The sequence below is a fragment of the Heptranchias perlo genome, chromosome 34, assembly GCF_035084215.1.
Source record: "Heptranchias perlo isolate sHepPer1 chromosome 34, sHepPer1.hap1, whole genome shotgun sequence".
In the NCBI taxonomy this organism is placed as follows: domain Eukaryota; kingdom Metazoa; phylum Chordata; class Chondrichthyes; order Hexanchiformes; family Hexanchidae; genus Heptranchias; species Heptranchias perlo.
Window position 1 is genome coordinate 16,350,541 of NC_090358.1, and position 21,542 is coordinate 16,372,082.

The 21,542-nt window shown below is 37.6% G+C and overlaps 1 protein-coding gene across 7 annotated transcripts in view; it reads right to left on the bottom strand.

Annotated features, from left to right (window-relative positions):
• tcf12 (transcription factor 12) overlaps positions 1 to 21,542 on the bottom strand; it is a 227,946-nt gene that overhangs the window by 65,005 nt on the left and 141,399 nt on the right. For 6 of the 7 annotated variants that reach the window (XM_067971516.1, XM_067971514.1, XM_067971515.1 and 3 more), the window contains exons 7-8: positions 18,111 to 18,249; positions 15,362 to 15,414 (exon numbers count right to left, since the gene is read on the bottom strand). In XM_067971516.1, coding sequence (XP_067827617.1) covers positions 15,362 to 15,414; positions 18,111 to 18,249 — 192 coding nt within the window. Of the gene's footprint in view, positions 1 to 6,423; positions 6,570 to 15,361; positions 15,415 to 18,110; positions 18,250 to 21,542 lie in introns of those variants that run through there. The other variant, XM_067971518.1, reaches the window with a different exon arrangement.

Below are 21,542 nucleotides of genomic sequence, written 5' to 3' on the forward strand. Positions count from 1 at the left end.
CAACGAATATTTTGTGAGCAGCATCTGTTTTTTTCTATTTTCTTGCCTGTCCAAAATATGCATACCTCTTAGCTTTTACAAACAGAAATAACTGCTTGGTTATGAAATAACACTAGTGCCAGCCTGGGATCAAAGGCTTTATGCGCCAAACCTTATTGATGTGGTCTCAATAATTTCATTAACTCCAGATGGAGAGTGAATAGTCAGCCAATGCCACAGAACGACCAAGTTTCTCTGAGTTGTAATCAGAACAGTCCACAAATTAGAAACAGATCCCTTGTGTCATCCGATCAGCTGCAGCTCATTGCCAATTCCTGCTTTTAACAGGTGACTCATGATTTTCATTTCACTATCACTAAATACATAGCTAGAAACCATAAGACAAACTGCTTAGTATATATAGCTTATTTAAAATTATAGCTAAGTGCTCCTCTGATGACTCAGTGAGTTTATCCGGTGAACAGTTAAGCCATCCAGACCAGGGCGATCCCAGGTTCAATGCCCAGTCTACATTGAGTTAGAAGAACTCAGCTGGGGAGGTAAAAGATGCACTACAATTGACTGCAAAAACTTGGGGGTGGGGAAGGGAAAAGCCTGATCACTATCCAATTACTCGTGGAAGTAGGCGTGTTTACCGGGCTCAGCTGTGATGACTCCTTTAGTCATATAGCCTGCCGACACTCACCATCAAGGCTCACAGATGATGAATGGCGAAGATACCAGAGGGCAACTAGTGCCTGTAAAACTGTACTCCAACAAAGAGTCAACAATTTCATGAAAAGGGAAGAAAAACTGACTGAGAAAACTGGAAGTAAAAAATTCAATTTTAAAAGCTCAGTAAATGATGCTTCATCAACAATAAAATGATGATTCAAGCATCTATTATGAAACAAAAATTGAGTTATGAATGCAATTTATATAAATCATCTTTTTAATTCCTGAAGCCATTTCGAAAGGCAAATCTTTAATTCATGGGTTTACAAACTAGAACAGATTGGACAAATGAGCATGTAATTCTATGAATACGTACAATTTTCAACAGTATAGATCAGACCAGTATTGCACCTGATCCATTCCCTTGCTGCTTTGATGGGCTGGTGGAAATGGACATAACCTTCACACTGAAACATCAATAAAGCATATTGTAGACAACACGCCTGTCTGGCAGGGAGCAGAGCTCAATAGAATCTTAGAGCAATCCACCGAAGTTAGAGCAAAAAGCCAATAAAACTCATCTCAACTGACGCACAAGCTAACATCCCCCCAAACGATTTCTGAAAGGAAAGCCAGATTAATCCAAAGAAAGAAGCGCCCTTCATTTATTACTTACAACAAACTCCTCAAAGTCACAGGATAACTCTGAACTAAAGAAGCAATACCAGACCTCCAATTATGTTTTGGAAAGATTAAATTTCAGCATTTACATCTTTCATATTAGGAATGCACAAACTGAAGTGCAACAATTGCAGCAGTGTAGGTGAGTGTTGTTTAACAGAGAAATAGCCTTATTAACAGCTGTACTCGATAGTAGTGGCTCATTCAGATATGATGCAAGTTACAGCTACTAGTAACCATCAAGTAATTAAGGTAGCTTAAATCTGACTTACTTGGAAAAAAAGATCAGAAAGGTCATTTATTATTTGAATCTCGTAGAAGCATCAGCTTTGACCTCATCTTGACAGCATATGGTGAAATATGCACTTAATTATAACCTATTCCCTAAGCAAAATGGTCATACTTTAATAAGAGCTTTAAATACCAAGCCAGAAATTTACCAAAGTCCCGTGGTGAGAAGACCTTACTTAATATCAATGTGTAAATATTAAAATCCCACCACTGGTTCCTTGCAAATTTTGAACTGAAGTGGGGGGGGGGCAAGGGCGGTGGTAAGGGAACAATGTCATCAGTAAAATGATATACCACAGGATTTGGGAGGATAATTTAATACCTGTATTAGATCCCTATAATTTTTTTTTAAACACGGGAATTAAAATATTTTATTAAGGGACTCTGACCCTCAACTCCAAGATTTGACTATTTAACTTCTAAAAGAAACACACAGTTACTACAACAATGACTGTCAAAATTTTAAGTAAAGAAATGGAACCACCCACTAAGGAGGGGGAAAAGAGGAGAAGCATCCATTTCATTGTCTTACATTTTATGCGCCTCCTACTTGTTAATCTGCAGAAGAGCATGGATCACAGAAGCTTAAGATCAGTCTGTGGTTCAAGTATCCAGCCATACAGAGTGATGCAAAAAGATTTAATAAAACTTGGGACAGTACTAAACAAGCTGCACTAGTAACTTCAAACTTTGACTATTTCCTATTTTAGAATATTAGTCTTCAGGTGGTTTTTTTTGACATGGAGGGATTTTAAAAAATTTTCCTCACATGAGTCTTTCTAACAAGTGTAAAAGCAATTAAATCCAATGCCTTTTATGTGCCATATTTCTACAGATTAAAATATAATGTCAACTGAGCAAAAGTAGAAAATGGTCCATATAAATTTACAATTTCCCTGGAGGGAGAAACTTCACAAAAGCATAAAAGACTGAGAAATAAACAATTCCCTTGTCGTTAGAACATGATAAATTTTAAAGTTAAGTGCCTAGTGTTAAAATACTGTAAAGGAGAGCCAGTTTATGTTACGTTGGTCCAAGAATAAAACATTTACCAGGGCTATACGTACTTTGTACTCAGATCCATTTCAAGTGAAAAATAGATGTATTTACACTGTGCACTGGGGGTTAGATTAAGACAGGCCTGCTCCAAACCTAGGTTGTCAATGTGAACATGGTATAATCTATCTTGTAGCTTGTTCTTGACCCATCAGTGACATCACTTCATATTCTGATTGGAAGATTATGCAATCAGCAAATACAATTACACCAATATTTTTTGTTACTCATCAAGCAGAAGCACAGTGTTCGAAATGAATATTGCACTTTAGGCCCCCAATATTAGAATCATCTATTCCTAGGTCAAGTATAGCATAGGTTAGACACAGGGTGAAGCTTCTTGTACCCTGCCCAAACATGCTTCAACAGCTCCCTCACTGCACTAATGTGACATTTTTGCCTTTTCCTCACCAGCCATCCTTGTAGGCTCTCAAGACAACCAATTTAGCACAAATTATACAAAGATATGGGAAGTGTCTGTGCTATGGACTTACCCCAGTAGGAACTGAGAGATTGCTCAAACTCATTTCTAACAGAGAGGTGACTTCTCTCCCATTGGTTCAGGTGAAATTGAAATCCAGCTCCCAGACACAAAGATCATGTACCAACACACCGAGTCACCAAACAATCAATAAATACCAAGAGAAAAACTAGAACAGACCATAACTTAATGTTCTGCAATTGCTTTTATAAATGAATTAAATTTTAACCTGTCCATCTTACTAAGCTTTCATGTATCTGGATTACGGACAACTAGAACAAAAATTAGAACTATAGAAATTTACAGCACAGAAGGGGCCTATTCAACCCATGTTGTCTGTACAAAACTAATTCCACTGCCCTGCTCTCTCCTTATAGCCCTATGTCTTCCTATGCTTCAAATATTCATCCCTAGCAATGAAAATTGATTAAACTATACTAGCAATAGTCTTATTGTAATTCAAATATCAAGTAATTGCTTCCTGCTTTATAATCTCTGCATTACCTAATCAATGTATATTTCTCTAATTCTGTTTCCTTGTTACTAGCTTGGCATTTTAAACCTCACCTTATGGACATTTAAATTTCCCTAATTCAGTACAAACCAAACTCAATTAACACTAGTAGCTCAAGGTCTATAACTGTGTGTGATCGCTCAGCAAATTTAAGCTTTTAAATCATATTGATGTGAACCAAACATCTATGTTAAAATAGTTAAAATATTAGGTGAAAGCTTTTCTACAAACAGCAGAACAATACATCCTAAAATGAGATTCTTGTTGCATTTAGATGGGGTAATTATAGTTTAGGAGAGGTGGATAAATATTCTAATTAGACTTTGTTCAAATCTATATCTCCATATGGCAACCCCAATATGCTAAACGCACACCACAGCTTCATAGCTCTTTCTGTAGGCACAAGGTGATCCATCATCTAGTACTGCGATGACCCCAGTCTTTACAGCATGGTAGCAATTTCACTGAAATACAAAGTCAATTATCTCCTACTTTGTAAATGTCATGGTGGTGGGTCATTATCATTTTACTTAAAAACTTGAATGAAGTGCAAAACATACAGAGCCTGGAATGGCATTCAGATGGCTCGGATTCAAACCCCACACCCTAGCCCAGTCTTGACCATCACCTAAACTGACCTAATCTCTACAGCCTGATTTTCCTGCTTTGATCAGAGCTAAAGATGAAACACTTTGCAGTAGCAAGACTTTGTTGGGAAGGAAAGGAAGGGTAAATCTACAGACACATCTATCCAAGGAAAGGATACCATCCAATGTGGACCCACATTAACAGATGTGGAGATGCCCATTATCCAACAGATCCCATTCTCCCAGCTAAAAGGAGAATAGTGCAGACAAGAAAGCAATAATAATGAATTTACAAAAAGGATCACATACAATGGTGAAATTATAAAAACAGCATCTCAAAGCAAATGGGCAAAGAGATCTATGACTGAATCAATCACTTAATATTAAAAGAAATCACAATGGAGCCTCTACCGGTCAAACTATAATCTCTAAGCTTTTGCTTAGGAAAACCAGAGAACAAAAGTTATATTTATAAGAATGAAAGAAAACCAGAATGAACCACCACAATTTGAGACTTCAAAACAAGTACCACGTCTGGAAGTATAAAAGTAGATCCATTCATAACGTACTGCTTATTTACCGAGTGAAATGACTTTTTAAATGTTTAATGATACTTTTACTGAATGTACTAAACCATTATTCATTTTTTAAGCCTCAAAACTGCAAATTTTACACATAGTTGAAGTTCATGTAGCTTTAAATGCAGTTTAAGCTGTGAACTCCAATCCCATCCATTCCACCCCAGGATTAATCCTGGTTCCAAAAGTTATTTCCCTTGCTTGGTGGTGCTTACATTTCATAAATGCACACAAAATGTTGCAGGTTCTTATTTGGCTCAACCTCCTGTAATTAGTTATTTGGAATTCACATAGGACTTTTAGGGCAGTGAAGTCTGCACACAGGTCTCTAGCATAATTTATTATCTATTTACTCACTGTGCAAGCTCATAAAGGTCACCTTTGACCTACTGCAGGCACATGCTATCAATTTTCTTTGGATGCCTCTCAACAATATCCAACTCTACTATCCTTTACAAGCTGGAAATACTTAAAAGATCAAAGCTGTGCTTTACTGCTTCAAGAACAAAGAGCATGTTCTAATGGAGCAATAATGAAAAACACAAAATTGCATCAACTTTCTAAGTCTACTTACAAGCCCCAAGAACGCACATCACGTACTACCAGCTGCAATTAAATACGACAGGCAGCATTTTAAAGACTACTCCACAACCTCCTCACATTTATCAGTCTAATTCCATACCATACAGACTTGCACTGCATTTTTAAAAATCAATTTTAGTTCTTTACATTTTTGTTCAAGAATGAACCCAATTTATAGAAAAATGTGCAAACAATTCTGAATGAAGTTGTGATTTTAGTGCTTGCAACGAATCAGATTTTGAACTTTTCATTTTAGCAGCAGAGCTTGAAATTATTTACGATGCTGCACTTCACCTGACCCACAATAACAAAGTTCTTGGGGAAAAATCCTGATTGGTCACTTCCTACCAACACAATGCATTATGCTGCAGGATAAGGTGTAAAACTGTCTGCAAAGTCCTGGGTTTCAAAGAGAATATTAGTGACATGACTGAGAATTAGATTTAACTCCCTGTAGAGTCAAGAATGCTCATTTGATTAGAAGCAGATGGAACAATACGAAAGACAGCTCCTGGACCTCATCTTTAAACAGGAAGTTCAGAGCTAACCAGTTGGCTGTTTCTTAATTGTTCCCAGAGATTCATACTGTGCTTATAACTAAAAGTAATTTTTTTTAAAAAAAAGAAGTCTTTAATCTTTGCCTTTATGTTCGATCAATGACCAAAACTAAAAACAAATGATTCACACTAAAATCTATGTTGTAATCAAAACAGATTATAAAAACATTAACAGTATATTATGTGCACTTAAGCTTTAATATAACCTTAATAAGAGCTTGAAGTATTATTCTGCAGTATTAAAAACTAAACTGAACCCTGCTAAAAATACACACACCCATTGAAAGTTTTTGAGAAACAAAAACTAATTAAAATATAAATGTTCGCTTTTTACACTAGAATAAGTTACAACTGCTGACAGCTCTGTGTGACTGTCTATTGTGCCACTAATCATGTTATCCAATTACAACACAAATATTACACAAAGGAAAGCCACACTTACCGTTTTCCTATTGTAGTAATACATAAGTGAATTGCTGCCCATACCAGGCACTGTGTAAGCACAATACATGTTGCTAGCTAAATCTAGTGCAGAGATCAGCAACTGCGCACTTCACAGTGCAACACATTCAACTACACAATTTCAGGCAGACTAATTCCTTAATCTTTCCACACATGGATCTACTCAGAAGGAACTTATGCAAAGTAGGCTGAACCATTCTACGCAACAGCCAGGGGAGGGAAGTTAAGCTTTATTGGCTGCATTCCATATCCAGTACTGGAAGCGGTCTTGTCACAGCAAACACACACACATATTTATGTGGAAACATTAAAATATGGCGGGGAGGAGAAAGAGAAAGTGGTCTCCAACAAAAAGTATAATGGATAACTATATTTTGTCACACTCTTCATTTAAGTCCTTAACTTCATTTAATGAAGCAGAGGCTAAAATACAACAAAAGCTAAATCTACGTTTAATCTGTTTGTTTTAAATAAATTAGCACACTTGTAGCAGTAAAGACTTTGTCTGATGCACTTCTGGCAACACAGCCATCTGCCAAGTATGTAAATAAAGACATGAATGAAAGCACTTTACACGAGAGGAAAAAGTGACCACTGTAAATCCATGGTGCAGAGAAGCAGGGGAACAACTCAAATAAAGCAGTACTCTCTGTCCTCATTATAACAGAGACACCAAGAGCCGAGCATTTGATACTTGATAATGAGGTACACACTATAATGAAGGCCTAGTTGCTTTATATTGAGAGATAATGTTACAACACAGGCTTGTAAGGATAAGACTGTGCATTAAAAAAAAATCCAAAAATGGAAAACACAAAGCTACTCAATGTTCCTTAACTACTGTTCTGTATGGCCAGGTCAAAAACAAGCGACATGGAAGGCATTTTAAAAGTACAAAACACACCCTAGTAGAATAAGCAAATTCATTAACACGCACACACAATCCCTACTCTGGTAAAAAAGCTCAGCAGCAGCTGCAAAAGAACAATATACGTCAGGCCACTAAAATGCCAGGCAAAATGACGTGCAACTTCCTCCAGAGACCACGAGGGCCTATTTTGGTCCTGTGAGGCCAGTGGAAAAGCTTTGATTTACAATTAACAATTCCATTCACTGAACCTCCTTGTGAATGTTTTGTCTCTTCAGGCAGTGATATGTTAAAAAGGGATTTAAATCTCCCAAAGTCTCTTTTGACATTAGTATTCCATGAGATTAAAAACTAAATCTCTGCAAAGCATTATACTGATATTTAAAGGGAGAAAAGTGCATTTAATAGATACTAAAACTGTGTACTTTGATGAATTGTTTGAAATGGTCATCTTATGAAAATGAAGACCCTATACTGAACTAGTAGCTTAATTGCATCTCTTAATATTCTGATATATCTACTTTCTTAAGCAGAAACTGTTTCATTGAAAAATACCTCTTTACTGGACAAAAGCACCTCAGTCAAAGCAACTATTTATTCCATTAACGTCAAAGTGTTAATCCTAGACTCTGTCTAGTAAATAAGTCAGCTGGAGTCGATGCTGATTTTGAAACTTTATTTGAGCCAGACATGTGATTACCAGAGAGGATCACTTGTATGATGTGCAGAAAGTAACCTGGATTACTGCCACCCATGACCTCAGTTACTGTACTGAGCACTTCCATCAACAATGTGCAAAGTTTATTGAATCATTTATTTTTTTTTAAAACAAAGATGTGATTTCAAAAACACCTATTTGATACAGTGGAAGTCAGTGCTGGAGATTTAAACATTTTACAGGGATATCAAAAATTGCTACGTCACATACAGCCAAAGCTTCATCAATTATGCCCCCAACAACGAGCATCAGCTCTAAACTCAGAAGGCCGCTGCATCCAAATGATATTTCTATTTTCACTCCAGTCTCCCATCTGCCTCAGAGTGAAAATGTAATAAATGTCAAACTATGTATAGTTTTGTTCTGTGGAATCTCTCCACCTGGAATTGCGTCAAACTGCCCGAAGAAGCAAGAAAGCTACAAAGATCTTAAGGATCTTCCAAGGCAACTCATTCGATTAGCCTGGGCTAGATTCAAAGGTGAAGAGTTGTAGTCTAGTGTACTAATCAAATCTGAAGATTAAACTTTTTGTAAATACATATACGGCACTAAGAGGAGAAATGTTTTTAGCTGATTAGAGATTTTGAAAAGACTAAAAAGCGTCTTTATAAACATATTCACACAATCTGCATTCCTATTTACATGTTGCAAACCTATCTAGTTATATTTCTGAGCCACTTGACTTTAGAACATAACTCTAAATGCCATAAAGATGATACTGGACACATATATTCTTGTTTTTTTGGTCATCCTTTGTTGCTATTTTTAAACTACTGGGGTCAGAGGTAACCTGAAGATTCTGTGCAGAAGTCCCACTGGTACAAGATTATTAAGTTCCTCATTACATGCAGGAACAGCAAAACATCATGATGGCATATTAAGTAGAATTCTATATAAAACGACCACTCCCAGGTTGTCTCAATTAGCTGCTTTAAAGCATTAAACATTACTTAGTAAGTGGAGAAGCAGTAGTAAGTGCATGGATATCATTTCATTTATTATGTACATAATGTGACAATTCAGTATACTGCCTATTCCTTTAACATAATAAAAAGCTTATATAAAGAAAATCTGAATTATTGAGATCTCTGTTCTATTGGTGGTATTAAAAATTAGTGGCACAGCATCTTAAACGGACCCAGAAAGCAGGTCCCTATTTAAAACAAGATGGCTATTTCCAGATCACAAGTGCCAACAAGAACTCAACATTGTTGACCTTGCTGCAACCTAGTTACCAGTGGAACGACAGGAACCACCCTCAAAACACAGTTCACTGAATTTTCATTGATTAGTGTCAAATGTGGCCTTATGGCCATAGATTGTACCCCAGGACAAAATTAAATTCTGTAATGTGCTGCAAAGTCTGTAACACTACAACATGTATAAATTTGAACTGATTTCTGTTGCAGTTAAATGTGTCCATCCCCAGCATAGTTCAGCACTAGGCTGTCCCTCCCAAGTCCAGGGACATTCTTCTTCATATTGCACACATTTGAAAATGCCTATGGAAGAAATTAATCACTTATTGCAATTTTTTTGCCTTGACCACACCACCAAAAATATATTCTTGTAAAATGCATTTCAAAATAAAGTGCATTTCAATATGTTCCTTCCCCTCCACGGTGGTTGATCAATAAAAAAGTGCTGCTATAAAATGCCACAGTCGATGTGTCAGTGGCATCCTGTCTGCCTACACGCCCTCCCCCCAAATAATAATAAAAGTACATTCTAATACCGATTATTGGATGCACGTTTACTTGCTTTATTTTAAAATCATCAGTATTTACTTGGGGCTAATACATAATTAGCAATAGGTTCAGTATCACTGTACTCAGCCTCTGGTTTCAACAAGTCACTGACTTAACCAGATATGTATACATGGACAAATAAATAGCATTTATGACAGATTCACAGGTTTCTCATATACTAGAGCTAGACAATGCAGCTGTAAAATTATTTTGAAACATATCCTTGAACCCAATATGCAAAAATGCAATCCCTCAAGCAGCAATTTACAGCCCACTTTGGGTACTGAGCAATAGGCATAGTATTTCTGGAATGAATATCTTCTCCTTAACTGTTGCATTTGGCTTCAAGTCACCAACTACATGAAGCAAACAGTGAGAAGATAGACTTTTGGCAACACAGTCCATCAGCAATTTTTTTTTATTTTGGAAAAAAAGCCAAGAGAAAACACAAAGTGAGATACTGTTCAAAAAAAATAAATAGTCTTACATACAAGTGGTTGGGAGCTGAAAGCAAACTTGAATATGTCCACATCTGTACTAATCAGTAAGCAATGTAATGGCTGCAATAGCAGTACACACAAAAGTAAACCACACTGTAAACAATCTAGCTCGGCTACACTAAAAGATTTGTCATACTTTTTTTTTAAAAAAGAGGACATGCAAGCTTGCCTCAAACAGTAAAATAAAAATTAAAAGCTGCAAATACGCAGCATTTGTTAAGAGAAAAGATGATGCTTTAGGTTCTGAAAGATTACACACCCAAAATGTCATAATCTGACTTTTCTCTTTAGAGATACTAACAGGCTTGTGTGCACTTCTAGCATTTTGTTTTTATTGTAACCTTCAAAGTCAGACACAAAAGTAGCACATATTGTTACATTCAAAACCATATTGATGATCTTTTACAATTTGACAGCACAAAAGCTGCCAATGGACAGTTGTGCGTGTATCTGGATTTGACTAATTCTGACTGTGTGGGAGAAGTCATAATGGCATAAAATGCATTAAACAAAAAGTAAGTGGTGAAGAGTCATGACAGTATATGGGGTAAGTTCAGTGTGCAACAAAATGCTAGGTATACACAGTCAGTATAGTACTCAAATCACAACTAGAAGGGAATATTAGATGTAGATGAATGGTTCAACAACAAAATTGTAAATTCATACATTTTCTACATTTGTTCTATTAATTTGGTTTAAAAATACATACTTTAATACAAAATAAAATGCAGATCAAATATTTTGACTAATTTTGTGAGATTATAGTTCACACTTCAAAGTTTATACAAACTACTGCACTTTTCATAATCATCATCCTGTTGTCAAATATATGAAGGTAGCAATTTTGAAAACTGAACTTAAGGCATCGATCATAACCAAACATTTGAACTTCAGACATTTTCAAACAAACTAGGGGTACTGCTGAATTGAAAGGATCACAATTTAATCAACCTTATGACAACTGACAAGATTTGGGGAATGGGCTAAAAGAGAGAATTATTGGAACAGTGCTTTTTAAAAAAACAAACATTTAAAAGCAAAACTAGATAAAATAAACATAAACCACGATATTTTCAAATTAAAAGGCTATATACATTTATTTTAGTGTTTGAGTGCAAGCAACACTAAAATAAGCCTGAATTTTAATTTCTGAAAAGCTGTTATCTGACCATCATGGTCAGTAAAATGTTAAAAGACACATGCACTATTACAACTGAATTAAATATAATTTTAAAAGGAAAAAACACCAAAATAATCTGTACCAATAACATGGGCCAAAACCAAATATCCTATAGACACTGCCATCTAGTGTTGCTGTATTATTATATGGCAATTGAAGATTCTAATAGCTGCTGATACAGGAGTGATTACTGTACTCAATTCATACGGAGACGGAACTTTTGGTTGCGGGGGGGGGGGGGGGGGGGGAAAAGAGGGAAGAGAGAGAGAAAAAAAGACTAACTTATTCTCTCAGTTTAGCAATTTCTTAAAAGTTCAATTATGGGTACATGAGCAATAGTGGTGGAATCCTATGCTGAAAGAACAAGCCAAAATCAAAATTGATAAGAATAAACTATTATAAACTATATTTGTACAAAGATATGGTACCCAGAAAACTACTGGTAAGTTCATAGTTAGAAAATGATCCAATGCTATAAACCATATAGTGTTAGAATGTGATCTTCTAAAAATTTACCTCTTAGATCAGATATCACCTATCAGTTATGCAGCCTACTGTGTGAAAGGCTATTTCACGATAGGTTTCATCTAGAGTCATTTCACTTACCGGTTCATTTGTTTGTGGTACTTTCATCACTATGAATTTCTGCATGAGATCACATTTTAAGTTATCTAAGACTTTTGTATCATTTCATTGTGTTTTGACCAGGGAAAGAAATGTCAATTGCTGTTTTGTGGCTATAGCACCTCCAATTGGCCAAAGCAGAGAAAAAGCTAAACAAAAAGCTCGACTCAACCAGTACATTTACGACAAGCAAACAAAAAAGCTCACTTGTTACACAGGTTCCTATTCGTCTTTCGGATGAGACGGTAAACCAAGACCCCATCTGCCCTCTCAAATGGATGTAAAAGATCCCACGGCACTATTTCAAACAAGAGCAGGGGAGCTCGCCCTGGTGTTCTGGACAATATTTATCTCTCCCCCACTAAAACAGATTATCTGGTCATGATTAAATTGCAGTTTGTGGGAGCTTGCTGTGCGAAAATTGGCTGTCGCGTTTCCTCCATTACAACAGTGACTACACTTCAAAAATACTTCATTGGCTGTAAAGTGTTTTGGCACATCCCGAGATTGTGAAAAGCGCTATGTAACTGCAAATCTTTCTTCCTTTTATTGCATGGCCAAATAACAATCTCTCAGTAAATAGGACTTAAATACAGCATTAAAAAAACTACAACGCTATACAACATCATAAAAAACATCAACTAATGTTTAGCTCCCATCCGGCACATGACACACTGTTCTGACCACATCAATGTCAAAAAGTCAAAGTCACTGGACAAGCCAATTTCAGTTTAAAAAAAAGAAATTATTTAAACCTGAATGTTTGAACATTGCCTTACATCACAAATTCAAATTTGATTCAATACTGTAATTATTTTTAGTAAAATTTGCCAAATCCACCAAGCTCCAAAAAGTTCTTGACTATTTACTTTAAATAGCTACATCATCTTCACAGAAATCTAGCTTGTAACAGGTGAATCCACATGGAAACGTGACCACACAACTATTTGAACAGTTGGTAGCATTAAGACAACAATTTCTTATAAGTGATGTCATCTGAATCGTGGAAGTGTTGTCCGTTAGCACACACATTGGTTAAATTACTGGAGCACTGGATGATAACCTATGCAAAAATCAATGATGTACATAGCTGCTCAATTCTAAGAGGCAGTAAGGTGGTACAACTTCTGATTTCCAGTAGATGGCACTTTAATCAACAGGTTACAATGGATTTGAATAGTAACCCTAATATAAATAGTCCGACAAGAATGGAAACAATTTGAACATGAATAATAAATGCACTCAAAGGCACTTTCAACCTTGAGGGAGTGCCATCAATGGCAGATGGGCTGTTCTCCCACCATCAACGGCACTCACAGAAACGTAACGCAACCTAACCTGTGGAGTTCAAGCATCGTTGACCCAGATTTCTGGGGGTCTTGCAATCTGCCACCAGTTTCTGCTCCTCTGTCCTTTACCACTTAAACAGACCACTTCTATGTACCTGAGGCACAACACTATTTCAAATCATGATACAAGCACACAATCCTTAAATCTAGCCCACTACAAGATCCAACAGAACAAGATTGTTGTTTGAATGATGTGTCAAAAAACGGATGACATTCTTCTTGTCATTCACTGCCAGGGTTCGAGCCAGTACTGCTCCCTTCAAGCAAATTCTCTTCATATACTACCTCGACCAATACAGAAATGTCACATCAGGCTCTGAGAATATGTCTGCAGGACACCAACTACTGAACACAGCCTCTTTCCACACGTACTTTAAACCACTGCAAAAATGCAGTCCACAGTGCATAATCTCAAAGGCAAACATTTTTTCTTTTACAGGCTCTTCACTAAGCCTAAGGATGTCAAAATAAAAAAAATGTTGAAATAAATCTTTTCCCTCACTCTTATTTCAACTAACATATTCAGCTTCACATTTGCTGCTGAATCTATGCTCACAGTTCCCTCTAAATGTTTTGTGATCAATTATAACACTGAACTGTAATAAATAAAATGTAAATTGCAAACTATTTTTAGGTAATGCAAATTTTCTTGGCCTAGGGAATAATGATTGGAAGCTTTGTGTTTGTTCTGTTTATCAAGTAGCTATTCAGCCTCTAGTGAGCCAAGTGCTTATGCAAGCACGGCTTTTAAGAGCGTCTGCAGCTGCACTCACGGCTTCCAGGTAGGCTGCAGGTTTTATACACAGCTGCCCACGGCTATAGTAACTACTGCAGTCCCATCTGGAACGAAGGTCAAAAATATTTCCAGGATCAGGCTTTGTAGTTTTACAGAGACAGCTCTTGCTAGATATCTTGCAAAAAATCAGTCAATGCGGAACAAAAAATGTCTTCATTTCATTCTTTTTCTGTTACAGGCCACACATCGACTAGTCTATTCAGCGTATACCAAGTTATGACTCATCGAAGTGCACCTGCGTCCATGTGTTAAGTGAAGTGCTGACAAATAAAAACCCTATATCTATTTGCACAACAAAGAGATGTATCCTGCAAGGCAGCATCACTTTCTCTCATGTTTGTTTCAGTAACAACCAAGCTTCCCTTGGCACCTAGTGTTTTTTTTTACTTCATACAGGATTATAAACAGTCATTTACAATTTTGTTGTTTTAAAGAATAAAGCATATTTAATGCCACAGAACACCCTGAAAGCATTAGGTTATCAGAGCTATTAATGATTTTTACCAAACCCTACCAACCTTTATTCATCAAAGCATTTTATTCTCAAAGGATAAATTTCAGTGCAAAGAGGGATCAACAAACGAGTTGCTTGAAAGCCTTTCTGATGTAAGCCTGAAGTTAGGAAAGGCTTAATGAAGGCTTTAAAATCCACCAGGGCTTCACAATGAACATCTGACTTGGTGATTTATGCATATTAATAACCTCAGCCTACTGAGGCAATCTGAGTTGTACATGTCCTCAGAATCTTAATGTCTTCAACTCCACTGGGATTATTACAAATGTAAATTTCTAAGATTCTGAGCTATTAATCTCTGTCTGTCCTCCTGTTCAGCAACATAATGACTAATTAAACATCAAAAGACCTGTACTGGCGATCTTCTTTGACAGCTTCTGTCCTGGTTTCTCTCCCAAGAGGGGATTCAAATGGCTGGGGCAAGGGTGAGATTGTACAAATAAGCCACATATCATCATTACTAAATCTAGCAACTAGACATTTGCTATCAATTTAAATTTTGCAAGTTGTTTCATTACTATCTTTTGTTGTCATGTTCACAGTGTAGAATTCATAAAACATTTAATTGAGAAAATGACAATAATTGGTGCACACCACATCATAACAGAAAACTATACTCACAGATGAAGGCAAACCAGGAGGCACCTTTCTTACTTTCTTTGTCTGTGAGGGATCTGTACAGGAAGAAATAACATGTAAAGATAGGGTATGCAAATATGGTAAAACTTTTTAATGATCATTTTTTCCTAAAAATTATAGCATTAAGAGCAATTTGATTCTGTACAGACCATCATTACTGGCACTAACCTACATTTATAGAGCACCTTTAACAAAGAAAAACATCCCAAGGCACTTCATAGACACAAGAAGAGAACTGACACTGAGCCAGAAGAGAAACGATTAGGAGGGGTGACCAAAAGATGAGTCAGAGATCAGTTTTCAGGAGGGTCTTGAAGGAGTAGAGGGACGTGGAGAGATGTAGGACGGGAATGCAGAGAATGGGACTTAGGTGGCTTAAGGGACGGTTGCCAATGGGGGAGCGAGGAGGAGGGTTGCACAAGAGACTGGAATCAAGAGGAATGGAAAGAGCTTTAGGGGAGTGTAAAAGAGGTTCAGACATAGGGAGAAGTTAAGCTAAGGCTAAGAATTTTAAATTTGAGGCATCGGGGGACCTGGAGCTAATGTAAGTAAATAAGGATCAGCGACACACAGACACACAGCAATTTTGGTGCCAAAGATGCAGGCGTTGACAACAGCAGTGGAGGCTCAAGTCAAAAGACATTTCTGGTGTGAGAACTGGTGGCAACCAAGGAGGAGCATGGGTCAACAGGAGAGCGGCCACGGGGTGGGTGGATGATGTTCCAGGGGCGGATGATGTTCCAGAGGCGGCCAATAATACTGCCGAGCAGAGGGAGGCTGCTCCACCCTCGGCAAGTAAGTCAGAGGTAGGGACGGCACTGGTCTGAGGGAGAGGAGGCGAGGTAGAGCAGCCGGGGGCGGATGTGGAAAAGCTGAACAAGATCCTAGGACGGTAGGGTCATGATGAGGGACCAGAATTTAGCACAAAATGAGCAGCAAGTAAGGAAGAGAGCGGGCAGTCAGGAGCGGCAGGGAGAACAGGTGGCCCACAGGCCTATTTTAAATTAGAGGAAGAGGCTGAAACTGCAGGAGGTACTGAGGTCAGAGGCAAAAAAAAGTGCCAGTGGTTGCAGGCGAAGGGGGGGTGGGCTACTAGCAACAGCAGCCCAAGGTGGGGAGAGAAGGGAGGGTGGACAGAGTGGAGAAGAGTCTACATGATGGAGATGATGAGTTCACTTGCTAAACTTTGACTTTGGGTGTTGATTTCAAATGATAACAGTTAATGTGAAAGGACTTGTTGTGGAAGGCGGGGTAGGGTGGGTGAAATTGCAGCAGATAGTCAACATTTTAAGGGGAGTGACATGTTGTATTTGCAGGAAACGTTCTGAGAGTTGGATCTGGTAACGAAGGCTCGGGATTCCCCGCACGACCTCATTGAATCTTGCAGCTGGGCTAACTCTGAGGTACCAGGGAAGCTCTCCCCTTGTCTTCGGTTAATTTTACCCTTCACACTAAAACAAATCAGCTGCGATTTTACAGCAGACAAGTGAATAATGGTTTAAACTCAGCAACTATCTGCCCACTTGGCGGCTAAATCTGACCGTTCAAAAAGGGGGCTGGTGGTTGGGAATGATGGGATTGGGTACTGGACAAATCAATGGGACCATGGAGATGGAAGGAAGCAGGTATCTGAAGGGCATGGGAGTAGTGGAAGAGGAGAGAGCTCTACCTCCTTCATGCCCCTTTTTCTAGTGTCATCCTGAACCTAGGCCAGATTCCTACATCCACTTGCCTGCAGCTTTGACCAGATCCCTTACCCCTCCCCCCACCACCCACTTACGACTCAAAAGCCAGCCACTGGCTCTGGCCAGATCCCTCCACTGCAGCACAAAAGTTGCTAGAGACCCTCAGCCCCAAAGCAAGCCTATGGCTCTGGTTGGATTACTCTCCCCACTTGTGGCCCACTGGTCCCTGGCTGGTCTCCTCTTACCGTTGCCATGCACCTACCATCTAAAAATGCAGCCTGACCATGCATGGCTCTCTTCTCTGCCCAACTGAGACCCCACATTTGTTATCAGAAAATGTGGCCTGCACCCTCCCCAGCTCCCCACACACCATCTCCCACTCAAAAGAAAAAAAAGAAACAGAGATCAAAGAGAAAGGGAAAGAAAACAAAAAAGAGAGGGAGAAGTGGGGAGTGAAACAGGAGAGAAAAAATGGAATTAAGCCGCACTACAAACACGACGCAGGGAAGAGGCTTCTGACTTCCCATGAGCAATACCATGAACATAACAACATAAGAAATAGGAGCAGGAGTAGGCCAATCGGCCCCTCGAGCCTGCTCCGCCATTCAATAAGATCATGGCTGATCTGATCCTAACCTCAAATCTAAAGAACACAATAAGTAGGAGCAGGACCCGGCCGCTCAGCCCCTGGGCCCGCTCCGCCACCCACAGGGCCTTGACCGATCCGAACTCAGCTTCATGTCCAATTTCCTGCCCGCTCCCCGTAACCCCTAATTCCCTTTACTTCCAGGAAACTGTCTATTTCTGTTTTAAATTTATTTAATGATGTAGCTATGAGAGATCCATTAGTGATTTTAAAAGTGTAGTAACTACAAAAGATGGCCTGGGGAATGGAACAGACAAGTTCACCATTGCACCATTTCATATACCCAACCCTTTCACTTTAAGCCAATCGTCTAGCTGTTTCTGACCAAATTTATCTCAAGGATGCTTCACATTCTCTACATCTCTAAATGGGCTCACAAACTATGAATGTAAACACAAACCAAGTGCTGCTGGTGAGTCATGAAGTGGTCTTCTGCGTGAATTTGTGGCTGTAAAAGGATAATATGTTGTTCCAGGTTTTCCAGAAGATGGTAATGGTCCAGGACTGCCTATTCCCACATCTGATCGAAGAATACCGGACTGCAAAACAATGTGACAATATAATCACATAATTCTGCACCGCTGCTAAGCTTGATAATATCCATCATACCATAACTTCAAAGCAACAGCATTGGATTTTCAACCATGATTCATCAGAAGGCTTTCCCATAAATAAACTGAAAAATGTTTCCTATATTGAGATTCATGAATCTTAGCATCATCTTTAAGTGCAGTGGAAGCAACTGTGTATTAACTAGACCAAAAAAATGAACTATTTAGTGCATAAAAATTCCAACACTCTAGTAAATGAAAATGTACAAGAATACCAAAATTCAGCAGACAATTCTCATGCAGCTCTATTCTTACTTGGTCGAAAGATAAGAGTGCTGCAACATTAACCCAAGGTCAAAATATGAGGCAACAATAAGGTGCCTGTTCCACTTCCATGGGGTTCAGCTGTGGGTATTATTTAAACTTAAAACATGAATTAGTCATTTTAAATGATTTGGAGCAGATTTTTTTTTAGAAAGGCCATACACACAGACACAACTATAATCCAACTAAATACAACTCCGTGATCCTTTGGCCTAAATACGATATAATCCCATATGAGCAACTGCATGACAGAAAATCTTTCAGGACCGATAGTTGGTCATTCTGTTTAGGTACAGAATAAACTCCAACGTTTAAAGTAAGAGAGAGATTTAATTCAAACATTGATTATTGTATCCCATAACTCCCAAGTTTAACCTACAAAAATATCAGAAGTTTAATAAAACATTTGAACTCAGTACAGCAAATTTACTTCAAAAAAAGTGGGGGAAATGCAGTGTATTTCTCATTTAGCACCAGGCTCATATTTATTTTCATTAGAAAAGTCAGCTGGATAGTTGATTTTATTTTCATTTGCCAATTTTATTGGTCACTGCTTGTATACTCAGTTTAAGATCAAAATAAACTGGATACAATACAAGAATTAAATTTTAGTACTTCAATACTGGCTTAGAGATTATAAATTTCTTGGCCATTGTTCATTATCTTTCAAGGAAGATTTCATACAAATGAGATAAATACATCCAAGAGACAAGTCATGCATAACTGGTTTATCTTCACAAAAGGCTGTTTCACATCACTACTTTATTCAACCATGGCATGATCCATAAGCAGTACACCACTACATGAATAAGGCAAAAAAATTTTTTTTTTAAAAAAGGTACAAAATATCATTTTTCTGCAAAATGCAAATTTATTTTAAAAATTGCAATTTCAGGCACCTTCATTTTGGCTTTTCATATTGTTTGCAACCTACTCTATACATAGTTTAAACAAATCAATAGTTGAATCCTTCACTTTGTGCAAGCAAAAAGCACTGATTATAACCCTTTTGGTGCGTTAAGCATTCAGAAAGATAATCTCCTTGGAAAAACGAAGGAGTAGCGTGTTTTGGACTTTGCAGACCCAAACCATCTGCCCCAGATCACCGACACCAAAGCCACATATTAGCATATATATTTTCGATATAAAAGTCTGGCTGCTTCATCTACTTAACATACATCCAAATATTCAAGAATGATCAACTAACAGGTTAACTTTATAAAGCACTAGCTTAATGTTTATTGGTTTCTCCACATTCTACGTTAATTTCAAGGTATACAGTGGCAAACCCCCCAACTTCACAACATGAAAAGAAAATTAAAAACTTCAAATTGCAGCGGGTTTTAATGAGTGTATTTTTTGAAACCCTAAAGTGAATGTTAATTATAGTCAAAGAGTATATGCAGGTTTCAGACCTAGCTAGATCTATTTTTTAAAATTATATTTCTTAGCTCCAGTCTGAAACAATCTAACCAGATTAGAAAAGCAGTTGAGCAGGTTCTTTCAAGAAATAAAATCCTAAATGAGTAATCAATAGGAACTGACAGAAAATTAGGTTGATTATGATGCTCTCCAGTGTTTTGTCTTGGGCAAGATTCTATTAAATCCTTTGTACTAACCTACGCTGCTTCAAGTCTTCACTAATGTGCTAAGTATTGATTTCTTTGTGGAAAAAGGCCCAAGGCAAAAAGGGAATGCAAAGAAAGAAATTGACAAATATCTGATTCTGCAACATTAACATTGGTAACAAAAAAATTCTTAACTGAGCGACAAAAACATCTGTAAAATCACAAGGCTTCAAGGCAATCTCTTGAAATTTTAATTATCATCTTTGACGCTAAAATGTCTTGCAGACTTGAAGAGATAATGACAGTCATCCATCAACTGCATCCTGCCAGAGTAATCAGACTAATCTAGCTCACTGGAGTAAAAGACAGCAACCTGGGGCACTGACTAATAAAGTACTGCAACATAATAAACAGATGCAAAATAACTGACATTCGAGCTTAGGATTGTTCATGATCTACACTAACACATAGAAACAATGCTAACTAGCAACACACAAGAATCAAGTGTGGAATCTTGTACAAGTGTGTAAAATGTATTGTAGAACAAAAGCACTATCCTTATGCAAGATTTACAAAACTGAGTTAACAATATCATGCTGCATCTAACTGTACCTTTTCATTGCAAGTTTAACAACTAGCGCACAATAGTTTACCTTTGTATCAACACTAAACCTAAAGTGTAAATCTTGTGTGAAGGTTCAAGACAACTCCGAAGTGATGCAGAGTCTCATTCCTCCTTACTGCAGAGCCAAGTGGATCCGATAACCACATTCAGGCCACATTTACACCATAACTGCAGTGTTGGTGCAATGCAAAGCCACTGCACCAAAGTTACAATTGTAGTGGAAATACACCCATGGAGTGATAGAACACAAGCAAGCTTCTACATTGACTCCCCAATCTCAGCCATACCAGACTTCAAGGCACTGAGTGAAAAGTATCTTGATTGAATAATTACTGTATATTTCTTTATTGCAACAAAAATAAATGCATCACTGAAGAGAGAAAGGACATAACTAGAAATTGAGATATAGATCATCATCTAGCCATTCATCTTGCTAATTAACAATCAACATCTCGATTTAAAAAATGCTGTAACATTAATGATATCAAAACCACAGCTTCAAGCTAGGACATCCTGTTAACTTCTTAGAATGTCAGGCTACAATGACATATATGTAGATTACTTAATATGTTATGTAGATTAGTTAATGTGTCACCATCTAGCAATATAATAGTGTATATTTTCAACATATAACTGTTCCAGCAAGAACTTCGCCGTTTGTGACCTGTCACTGAAGCAGTAAACAGTGCCGTCAAATTGTCCATTGAACAATTAAGATCAATTTTCTTTTCCTTATAGTCTAGAGCCTAAACATAAAGCAATAA